Source organism: Hylaeus anthracinus, unplaced genomic scaffold, assembly GCF_026225885.1.
Source record: "Hylaeus anthracinus isolate JK02 unplaced genomic scaffold, UHH_iyHylAnth1.0_haploid 12002, whole genome shotgun sequence".
NCBI classification, from domain to species: domain Eukaryota; kingdom Metazoa; phylum Arthropoda; class Insecta; order Hymenoptera; family Colletidae; genus Hylaeus; species Hylaeus anthracinus.
Genome location: NW_026534349.1, coordinates 8,838,260 through 8,850,010, shown reverse-complemented (window position 1 = coordinate 8,850,010; position 11,751 = coordinate 8,838,260). Strand labels below are relative to the sequence as shown.

The following is an 11,751-nucleotide window of genomic DNA, read 5'->3' as shown; positions in this document are numbered from 1 at the left end:
TTTATAATAAATGGACGCGAGACTCGCGACCGACGTTTTCGACAATAACTAGTGCGCGATGTAAAACACAGAAAAGTAGGGTAGTTTTTCCGCACGAGATGCTTGAGTGGCCGAACCCGCCCCTGGGAACGAGGTAGGTTAACGAACTGCCCAAAGCGATACGGATCCATTTAAAAAGAGGAAACCTTGATCGACGAAAAATAATTTCAACGGAGCGCGGGCTTCGTGTAATTAGCGGTGGTTATACGCATAATCGATCCCCGTTTAATACGGACCCTTGCCTCGGTAATCGGCCGATCGATCGGTCGATTCGCTCGCGGTAATTACCGACTGATAATTAGAAAAATCCGAGTGGACGCGTTTCGGGGGGAAATTGTCAATAAAATTTCGGCTAACCGGGCCTGTCGACCGCCACCGTCGAACGTCGCGATTAACCCCGACGATATATCAGCTCGTCGCTGCTCCTCTCTCGATTAAAAGCCGACCATTTGACTCGTCCGCGGAATTCGAGGCTGTAATTAACGAGCATCGTCCACCGCGAGTACATTCGTTACGTTTTTCCATAAAAACCGGCAGTGCGAGATAAAAATTAAAAAACAAAACGCACAAAAAAAAAGAAATAAATAGCTATACCTGTTCGAAACGAGGCCGCGAATTTCACGGAATGGCGAACCAACGGGGAGGGTGAAAAGAGGGTTGGCGAAGTTCGTTGTCAGGGTAATTAATAATCAGAAGATCCGCGGCTGGCAACGGACAAAGCGGCTCTAACGGATATGCAGCTCGCACGGAAAATTCGACAATTAATATATTTCGTGGGGTGATGACCCCCCTCGTCCCTCACCCCCTCTGTCAGTACACGCCAACCTTTGACTCTCTTTCTCTGCCAACGGCGTGGATCATCGAAAATGTGGGCCACCCTTTCTCTCTCGTACGCAATGTGCCCCTGATCTCAGCCCTTTGTGACGGTCGACGATAGGAAGGTGGGGGTTGCAGTAAAATCGTTCATGAATTTTAAACAGGGCTCTGTGAATCGAGCCACGATCATTTGTCATTTTTCCACTGGCACGCTGGAGAAAAGGAGATACAGGATGCGGCGCAAGCGAGCGAGAATAGACGGATCGTGTACCGGGAAGAGCGACAACGGGGTGAAATCGAGAAGGAGAGAGGACGAAGGACGGAAACCACTCGTACGATTATATGATGAGTAATGTTTTATAATACCCCCACCGTCGACTAGGGGTGGTCGGTCATTTTCGAGTGCAGCCACTCTAAAACACCCTTAATTGCCGTGCCAGCTCTTTGTATCGGCATTGAATAATCGCGAGAGGGAGAGAGTGCGCGCGCGAGGGTCGGAAGTGGCTACGGAAAGAGCAAGAATCATTGATTTATCGTTCTCGAGAGGTCCCCCGGTGGCTGCCTCGATCTTGCTCGAATACAACAACGAAGGGTGAAGAGAGGATGGCTGGGAAGGGGGAAAGTGTTAAGAAAGTGTAACGATAGCTTCCATCGGGCTTAACGATCGTCAACTTTTCGCGAACGAAGGAAAGGGGATCGGTCGATGAAAAGTTCACCCGATGACTCTGGGAAAGGTCGACGAACGAAGACTTCGGTGATTGAGGTCAACGGAAAATTAACCTTTTTAGAGGTCCAAATTAGACGCACTTCCCCTACTTTACTACCTGCGCTACCCTACACTGCGGAGTGTAGCACAGTCTTTTGAGTAGGAATTGAAAAAATCAATTGTATGAGCTGAAAGAATATAATAAATGATGAATTTTATATTAATTTTCTCAGAGTTGCTCTTACAGTCAGTCCTATAAATATTCGTACGCAAATCTACAAAAGAGTGCACCCTACAAAATTTGAATCTAAGAAAGTGACACGCACGAAAATATTTATTAATACTGTTGAAGATCACTGTTGAAAATATGAAGTGTACAAAATAAAAATACTTTCAGAATTTTGTCATAACCAGGAACAGAATTTGAAGTAAGTGAATTCACGTCAGCGGACGAGAATGGTATTGAACTTTACCTTGCCTTTCACATAATAATCGTTTACAACTCAAACACGGTCAAGCCCACTTCCGAAGATGCGTGAACCCATCCACTGGATGGGAAGGGTTGATTCGACCGAATTATCGTCGGCTTTTTTACGAAGAAAGGTATGTCGAGCATTTAAGAGCGCGAGTCGAGGAAAGAGTTTAGTTAAATCAACGATGGATAAAAAGTTACGCCACCGATGCGTGGTTGAAAGGTGGAGAACAGAACCGAGGGGGAGAGTTAATGCATTTATAATAGTGGTTGGGACTGGTCGGTGGTTTTGCGGTTACAAGCCTGCGCGACACTAATGCATCCAAGCTGCCGGCTCGGTTTGCGATAATAATGGCGACGAACAGAGAAAGGAGCGGAGAATAGGGCGACATATTTTTAAATTATTACCTGCTTGACTGACTATGGAACACATGTTCCTCGAAATGTATATCCGCGTGCGCGTGTGCGTGCGCGCGTTTGCGCAGACTGTCTGTATCAATTCTGTTCACCGTGCGTCATATCATTAACATTAGGAGCGTGTTCCGTCCTATCGAATACAGCTGTAGCATGCATACAGTAGTATAAAAGAGAAACAAAGACAACAAACATTATTCAAAACGTGCAGGTAGCTACTATCGAAAAATTCGATACACGTAATCGCCATGGCGTTTATACAGCATTAAACAATTCCAACCTCGATTACAAAGTTGAGTGTGCGAAGTCGAGGAGGTTTGAGAAATCACGTGGCAGGTTACAATTCCGAAAAATGGCGAAAATTCCTAAAAATGTGCAGGGAGCCACGATCGATAAATGGGATAAACGTAATCGCCACGGCGTATATACAACACTGAACGATTTCAATTTCGATGAAAAAGTTGAGTGTGCGAAGTCGAAGAGGCTTGAGAAATCACGTGGCAGGTTACAATCCAGAAAAATGGCGATGGAGTTCTCCGTAGCGCGCTTTCTCGGGTGCCATTACCACGCTACTTAGAATATTGTAGGGCACGTATAGACCGTCAAATGCGCATGCAAATACATCGTTAATCCAGGCTAGCCCTCGGGTTATCGTCGGGCAGTCGATTAGCCTCGTTTTTCTAGCTATTCGCGAAATTCCTCGACGGCGTGTACTTGAAATCGTACACGAAATCACCGTCGTCCGAGGCGCAGGGGTTTCGTGACACAAATTTTTCCCCCCCGATCACGCCAAGGGGGAACGCCGAGGGAAAAGATTGCGCTCGAAACGAGCGCGTTTGACTAGCCGAGAAATCAAGACGATCCGTTATAAAGCGGTTTTACCGGAGGCGTGGGAAGCTCTGCGCGTTCTTCCGGCTGGCGTCGAGAAGCCTCGAAGGAACAACGGAGCTGGGATTCTCACGATTGCGATGTATCACGACGTGTTAGTGATGTCGCCACGACGTGTTACGGCGCCTTGCAGCTACACCAACAAAGGGGAGAGGGAGGAAAAAAAAAACGCGGCTGCTTCTTTCCTGCATTTCTCTTCGCGTTTCTTTCACCGACGGCGCGGTAAGATTTGCACCTAATTTACTGTTTCAATGGAAATGTTTTTACCGCGCGCGTCTCTAATTAACAAATCGCCACGGAGGCGCTTGCTCGCGTTTACGATTCCTCGAAACAGACTTCGATTCAGCGCTTCGTGTAATTGCTATATTTACCAGGTAGCCGCTTTCTCTTCGAGCGCGACCCGTGCACGCTCGGAATATCGTTGAGCAATTACGTCCGTAATTAACGATACAGATGTGGCTGAAATATCGAGAACAAAGCGAAAAGCACGATAAATCGAGGAATAATCAGACGATGGAAGCCAGCCGTGAAAATAACTCTTACATCTTTCCGGACTCGCGTACAAGGTGCATTGCACTTGGATTATCGTACGTTTGAATAATTTTGTTTAAGCTGCTTACATTTCGCGTCGAAATTAATACGAAACATTAAATATCATGGGTTTTTATACAAGGTGCGGCGGAATTCGTAGTACACCCGAGCAGGATGTGAGTCTATGTAACATTCTTTCATTCGCGACTTGGTTTTTGAGAAAATCGATTATGGAGTTTGTTCAACTATGCAAATAATTGTATATACTTTGGTTATCCTGTATTCTACAACAGGTTAATGTAATATACATTATTTTTACTGATTGTTCGTCTTTCATTCCATATTATTTTAAAAGTATTGCCAAAAATGTTCTCCTTGTTGTTCCTCTATATAATTCTCAAATCTGGTCTTATTTTTTTCACGTAGAATCACACCCTGGATATACTACGAATTCCGCCCGAGCCTGTATTATAAAACGATCGCTATCGATTCATCTTTACCATCGTTTGACACGATTCAAAGAGAACAGAAACTGTCGCGACAAAAGAGAATGGAATCAGGAGATGGGGTTAAGGTCGCGATTCAAACTAATTGCATAGCTACGGCTTCCGCGGTCGGTCGGTGGCGATAAATCCAGCGCGGAAAGCATAAATCCACGGTGCCCGAAGGGGGATAAGCCTCCATGCGCGTTGCGAATTACCCAAACGAGCAGCGCGACTCGCGCGTTTGCGTTTCATTAGAATGCGGCTTTTCGAATGCGACGTTAAAGACCGAAAGCGTGAACCATCAGCGTATGCGCGTGTATGGACGTTGTTCGCGGATCCCTCTGACTCATGGCCGTCCACATAATTAGCTGATAAGTAGGGACGGTACTCGCGCCGTGCTAGTAATGCAACCAGCCCTAATGACTTCTAAATAACCGACTCGTCGTGTATGCGTGGCACGCAGCCAGAAAAACCGACGAGCGTATCGTTTATTGCGCCGGCCAAGTCGAGCCAAACCAATCCAAACCGCGTCATGCCGCGGCGGAGCAATTTAGACCCCGGCGGCTTCGATCGATTTTGCGAAAAACACGTTTGCCAAAGAAAATCAGCGTAAAACCAGGCCTCTTAAACGCTTATCCTACATAAACGATTCAAGAGCGGCCTAAGTACCAGTCGAGTATGCGTTACGGGCAACCTGTTCGTTTCGCTGACTCTAGCTCGTCGATTTCATGTCGTTCTTCGTAGCCTCGTTCTAGAATTGAATATATTTTGAAATGTCAGAAGGTTCTCCAACCCTGGTGTAACTGGTTGATCATTGATGTTTAAAGAGAGCATGATCGATAAAATGTCCTCAAGGGCTGTTGCATGCGAATCTGCAGCTACAGTACGGTCTTAGTGACCCCGAGGCACCTGAGGTATGAGAAGGCCAGGGGGCCCCAACCAGACATATACTAAAGACAAGAGTAATGTAAACGTAACGTACAGAGTTACAATAACGCGAACTGATTCTAAATTAAGGAGTTATATAAGACAAAGTAATGTCAAGAAGAATAGAAATAATTGCAATGTGATGTGTGGATTCAGTGCAATAACTGAAGCGACAGTTACGTATTTAAATAAACCCAAGCTAACGCTCGTCGATAAGATCAGATGCTCGCGATGCACGTTTGGAAAAGGAAGAGTCAACGACACGAGCTTGATATCATTCGAGACGATTGGCGTCGTTCGTAGGCGATGGCTCCACCGTGAAAAAGAGACACGAAATCCGTCGTCGTGGCGCCCGAGGTGTGGTCGGCGCCTAGCCTCCGCGAAAAAGCGCCGAGTCACCGCGGCAAGGCGTACGGAGCAACAAAACTTTAAGCGGGCACTTAAGAAGTCGACCGACAGAAGCGTCACTAATTTTCCCGGGTTTTTGCGTCCTTTTAGCGGCCTCTCATTCTTTCATCCAAACCGACGATAATCATGGCACGCGTACCTCTTCAACGGTGTCCCTTCATTCTACTCTAATTAATACACTTCTGAACAAAAATCGACCCTTTGCAAAGAACGAATCATGTATTCACTGTCCAACGTCCATTTCCACCCTGTACACCCAGCTTTTGAAATTCTACAATTGCATTCAACTATTTACTCAACGAGTTCTTTCCTCCAACGGTAAACACTTAGTTACTTCTTAGCGTATTCCAGCTTAAGCTTTGCCGGCTATTATAATTATATTTTACACCTCGCAACGAAAGCCCCCGATGACAAAATTCCCGAATTAAAAAGCGCAAGATACAAGAAGCCACGAAAACGTGAAATGACAGACGCCTGGCTTGCGGTTAGACTTTGGAAAATAGAACGGGCACCGAAACGCAGGTAGTCCAGGTCGATTGTTGCGATCGCTGACAGTGTCGGCGTCTGTCATTACGCCGTTCGCTTGGTTCGTAATTGACAGTCTAATGGCACGGTTTTAGAGTCCACGGTCTGCCCCCTTCGTCTCACTCCGTTTCGTTCGCCGCCATACGTGGCGCATCACGAGCCCCCCGAGATCCTCGTTAACGATTCGCTTTCTTTGACTCGACCGAGCCGCTTGTTCGACCTAAACCATACAAGAAGTCGCGGAGTCACAACACGTGGTTGTTCCTCCGCTAATCACCCCCTCGAACACTGCTGCGGGCCGTCGAGGTGGAAATTAGCGGGGAGGAAAATCACGAGAACAAATCGGAATTTCATCGTAGAAAACGAATTTCTTCCCGATTATCCTTTGAGGCTGACTTCTAATCGAACATCCCCTTTTGAACTGGGGTTCGTTCTCTTGTTGGCGTAGAGTGTTCACCAGTAATATAGAACCCAAAAGCAACACATGCAATTGCTCGTGACTAGAGTTTTACGGGGATTCCGAGTACTTGCCTCGATGATTTGTAAACAATAGAAAGATTACACGTAAATTTTAACCCTTTGAGATCCTATGTCGAATGAGGCTCCACAAAAATGTACTGAAATCCGAAAATTCGGAGTCCAAAGGGTTAAGATTGAAGCTTTGCAAAGGATGGAAAAACCGAAAGAGAACATAAAAAGCAGAGGCTGTTGTACTAGACTTCCAGCTGCTTAAATATTCTTTTGAAATTTACATTTTGGACAAGTCTAGAACACAGACGGGGCCGATGGACCCGTCGTCCAAAGGTTATTTCAATATCTACGAATTAACATGCAAGCAGCCTCGGATTTAATGTAATTCAATAAGCTTTTGATCAGAAATTCTACTTCTTTCGTTGAAGATGCTTCGTTAGACGCTATAGGGTCTCGTGAGAAATATTTCTCACGAAACATTACCCAAAGCTCCTCGTTTCCCGCGATCGAGCATGGCGAAACGTTTTTGGAAGACGATTTTAGAATTTTCCCGTGACTAACAGGCGTGATGATCGAGGAAAGGCAGGAGGACCACGAGTTATCGTCAGGACGAAATAGCAGGCGCCACCGAATGACTCGGTGGAAAGTGGAAACCTTTTGAGTAGAAAGAGCGCCGCTGAGGATCCTAAAATCGATTCTGCAGTCTGCCTCCGATGTCCCTTGTGTAAATCATTTAGATCACCTTAGTCGCTCGATGTCAGTGATTTGAACAATATTCATACGTAGTGTCGAGTGGGGGTTGAGTCATCATTTTTCTACATTCGCAACACTGTCTTTAGGAATTAATTTATAACTCCAGAACTCTTAAAGCTATGAACTTTTTCTTTGTTTTTTCTTAATCAAGAAAAAAGAATCTCTTTAAGTACACCGTGCTTGTATTACAGAAGCGATTAACACAGGACGAAGCTAACAAAAATATCCAAACAACTATAAAACAAAAAAAAGTGCCTCCAGCCTTTCAATTTTATACAAGGTACAATATATTTTCCTGACAAAAGTAATGGCGTGGAACAGCTCGTACGTACAACAAATTTGCGTGAAACTCCTTTGAGCAATGTAGAACGGATGGCCGAGTTCGTTTTCGTTTGCAAGGAAACCAGGAACTTCGGTTTTCGTGAAATAATCGAACCTATACCGGTAAAAAGCGAAAGATCCAGCGGTGTTTGGTTTTTTAAAGGATCGTTCACGCTACTGCGATTACCCCTGTCCGCGCGCGGTCGAGCAAAAGAGGCACATGACTCTCGAGATGTTCGAGCGAGAATTCGAAAGGCCTGTGATCCTTGCGTTTAACCACATAAACAGCGCCTTTGTTGCCCGCCGCGATTTCCATTTACGAATTCGATACGCTCGGTCACGAAAGATCGCCTGCTCTGCTACGCCTCTCGTTCGGGGGCACCGCGATGACGAGCATCCCCTATTGACAGGCACAAAGTAACGAAAATGTCGAACGATCGATCCTCTTCTTCCCTGGCTTCTTATCTCGTCTTACGACCGTTTACAAAGTCGATTCACCGTTGTCTATTCAGCCCTTCCCATCTACTACCGCTCGGCTATGCATCGTAGAAGAGTGATTCGCGCTATTCTTTGTGCGACGAGCTTCTCACGGCTCGAAAAATGGAATTAGGTCCACCGTGTTCGGTTAATACAATTAAATGATCCCTTGCAAAGTTTAACGTGGACAAACGCTAGAAAACAGGTAATCGGAAGCACTAACGAATGATTTTCAAGCTTTAAAATTTTGTCTCGATCATCCTCGGATATATAATCCGTTTACTGCACAAATCAATTAACTCTTCCAGTCACATAAACATTGTAATATTACTGACGATTATTTTTTGGCTATTCTTTCTTGTTAATTTTATATATCGTAACATGAAAGCTACATCTATATTTATGCATTCTACAATACTTATTTGAATTTATATTATAAAGAGAATTTTAAAAAACAATGTTTTATGGAGTCAATCGATTTGTGCAATGAACGGCTCGTATCTCACTGAACAATGCCACTGTGGATGGACGTTTTTCGCAAAGGATATCATGATTTTTATGTGTTTGTATCCTACCTTCTATTCTGGTACCACGTCTTGACCTGGGTGTCGGTCAATTGCAGCTTTGCAGCCAGCTCCATCCTGTCCTGCACGCTCAGATACTTGTGTCGCTCGAAACTTTTCTCGAGGGTCTGGAGCTGATGATCAGTGAAAGCCGTCCGCGCCTTTCGTTGCTTCTTACTCTGCGCCGAGCTCAGCGTGCTGGACGAGGAACTCTTCGGGTCGTCCTCCTTGCCTCCTGAAAACCCGTCAACATTCGCTTAAGTCTCGTTGAAAATCAAACGTACCGTCGTTTGATTACTGCGCTGCATAATATTTCATCCATCCGAACATTCCTTTAACCTTTTGCGCTCGAGAGGTGACTCTCAGCCACGTCTTCAGCAAATCAATCAACGACAACGTTTGTTGAAGTTTAATCGAAGTGTCAATAAAATGATTGTCGGTAAGGTAAAGGTGACCTGATTTTCAAATCCCAAACTAGCTACATTTGCGAAGTTAATCTAAGCTTAGCATTCGTGACAATAGAATGCTAAGAAAGCATCTCAAGTTGCTGATAGATTCCAGAAAAAAAGGCTTCGAGTGCAAAGGGTTAAATTTAACTAGTCGCGGTTCTTGCGTAGTCCTAATCGACCCTAGCTCTAACTTTCATCGACTCCTAACAAACGATAGCACCGAGACTTATGTCCATTAGTTGACAGACTGTGCATTGGTAGGAGGTCTACAAATGCCTGTGGCGATGGTAAATACGGAGATTCCTTGGCGACGGGAAGCTTTGCGGACGAAATCCGTCGGGAGAGAGAGGGTTTATCGCGTACCCGCGGGGGAAGTAATCGATGCGCGCGGTACGCTCCGGTTTTTGCTGGTCGCCGCGTGGTGATCGCTGCCGCCTCTCCATCGACAGAGATCCTTTTGTTCTCTGTCGTGGTGCGCGCAGCTGAGAGCCCATTGGTTGGTATCGCGCCGATTGGACCACGCAGCCGCGGCGAGACGCCGCGAATTATCTCCCCGGCTCACCGCCACCTACGAAAAGGGTGGGATTTCCCGTGAAAACCGATCACACCCGATCGAGGCGTCGGCAACTTGCGCTTCTTCGCCAACTGACGCGCGCACATGCATTCTCTTCGGATTAAATCCGATCCAGATCGCTCTAACACGGCTCCTGTCCACGATTCGTCTCGTTGGAATCTCGTTAACGTTGTTCCTTTGCGCGTGGCGCAGATGGAGGTTCCATCCCCTAGTCGTACGATCGAAAGGAAAGTTTGGAATAAAAATCTAAACGAATTAGGACTCGGATCAGAGACGGTATCCCTCTCGACGAAAAATTCCAAGATTCCTCGGGCAGGCTAGGGGGTAGTCGACCCGTCAGGGGACCGATCAGGCGACCAACCCCCTCGACAGCCGCTCTGCGGGCTTCTAAAAGTATCTAAAGAGCCGTTGTCGCGAGCTCATCGATTGGAACGGTCGTGGGTGGCGCGGAGGAAAGAGGCTGGAGGGATGCGGTAAGGGACAAGACACGGAAAGACGAGGGAGCGAGAAAGAGGGTCAGCGGTCGGGGGGTAGCGTACAGAGATAGCCGAAGAGAGAAGGGGAGAGGGATAGCAGAGAGCCAGTGGATTGAGTTAACTCGAACGAAAGCGCGGCTCTTAGCCTCCGTTTGATCGGCCAGATTCGCTCGAACGGATCCAGAACTGGTCCGCCATGTTGGCAAAGATGGCCGACGATCCCTCAGGAAAGGCAACGAGGGGGAATTCCATCGTAGATACCGCCGACTCGACTGGAGGTCGAATCACGAGAGGGGTGGGGAAGAGGGCGCGGATGCCGGAGTGGGAGAGGGTGCGGGGGCGCGGTGAGAACGGAGGGTGAAAAACTAAATTTACTATGTGATACACTTAGAGCTCTGGGTCTCAACCGACGTAGTTCTCTTTTTTAGACACTTCCAAGACGTTGGACTGAAACTTTTTCACCTCCCTGGCACCCCCCACCCGCAGAGAGTTTGAAGTAACCGGAGAACCATTGCGAAACAGAGTCGTCTGCTCTCGTCTTCTTCGCTTTCCTCTTCCTTCCGTGGAAAAGCACATTTTCTACGTTTCTTCCACCGCTTACTCCCACGGCACGTAGGTACTTCTTCGAAGCTTTATCCGTGTGCTCGCATGTCTTTACGAGTCTGTTCCTCGCTTTGTACGTTTCACTTTGCCATGGTCGGGTAATGGGAGCCGATGCTCTCAAAGGTGCTGCGGGAAAACGTTTTCTGCCGGGCGTACCGATTGCCATCGAACTAATGATCACTTGCAACGAAAACGAAAAGATCTTAACTCGGATTATCATATTCCCTCTCTGTCGTATCGGTGATCACTCGTATACGACCAGCAACGAGAATTCTTCGAGTGCATCGACCAAGTTCTTCCTGCCTCGAGGCTGAGTAATTCCGGAAGAATTCCGAACCGTATACTTAGTTATTTTTCTTCTGTCTCTAGCCGTCAGTATTCTTCCGACTTCGCCACCTGTTTCCATTGCCCGATGCTACGAGTTTCCGTCCACTTTTTCCGCGGTACGCCGAGAGTTTTGAACAAACATCGTATATCTTGGCGTTGCCTATGCGACATATGCGCGCCCTAGCCGAACTTCATCGTTCCTGCGACGCGAGTTTCTTCGGAAAAATTGGTCAGTGGAAAGTATAAACGACGGTGCGCGCGTTTACATCGCGTTGGTGTTCGTAATTCGGATTTTCAACGAATCCACCGTCCAACGTTCGGTGATTATGCGACAAGTTGCGTTACTTTAATTAGTTTTCGTACGGGCAATTGTTACAGTGAACGTCAGAAATACGTCGCACCGGATGCACGGCGTGTATTCCACGATGGAAATTGTCGTGTTTCGCGTAGCGACGAACAGGGAGCGAAAGAGAACGTGTGAGAGAGAGAGAGAGAGAGAGAGAGAGAGAGAGAGAGAGAGAGAGAG

At 46.7% G+C, this 11,751-nt stretch overlaps 1 protein-coding gene across 1 annotated transcript in view; it reads right to left on the bottom strand.

Annotated features, from left to right (window-relative positions):
- LOC128892106 (homeobox protein B-H2-like) overlaps positions 1-11,751 on the bottom strand; it is a 28,272-nt gene that overhangs the window by 4,924 nt on the left and 11,597 nt on the right. Inside the window, exon 2 of the mRNA XM_054152227.1 lies at positions 8,809-9,031. Within this exon, the coding sequence (XP_054008202.1) occupies positions 8,809-9,031 (223 nt within the window). The remainder of the gene's footprint in view (positions 1-8,808; positions 9,032-11,751) is intronic.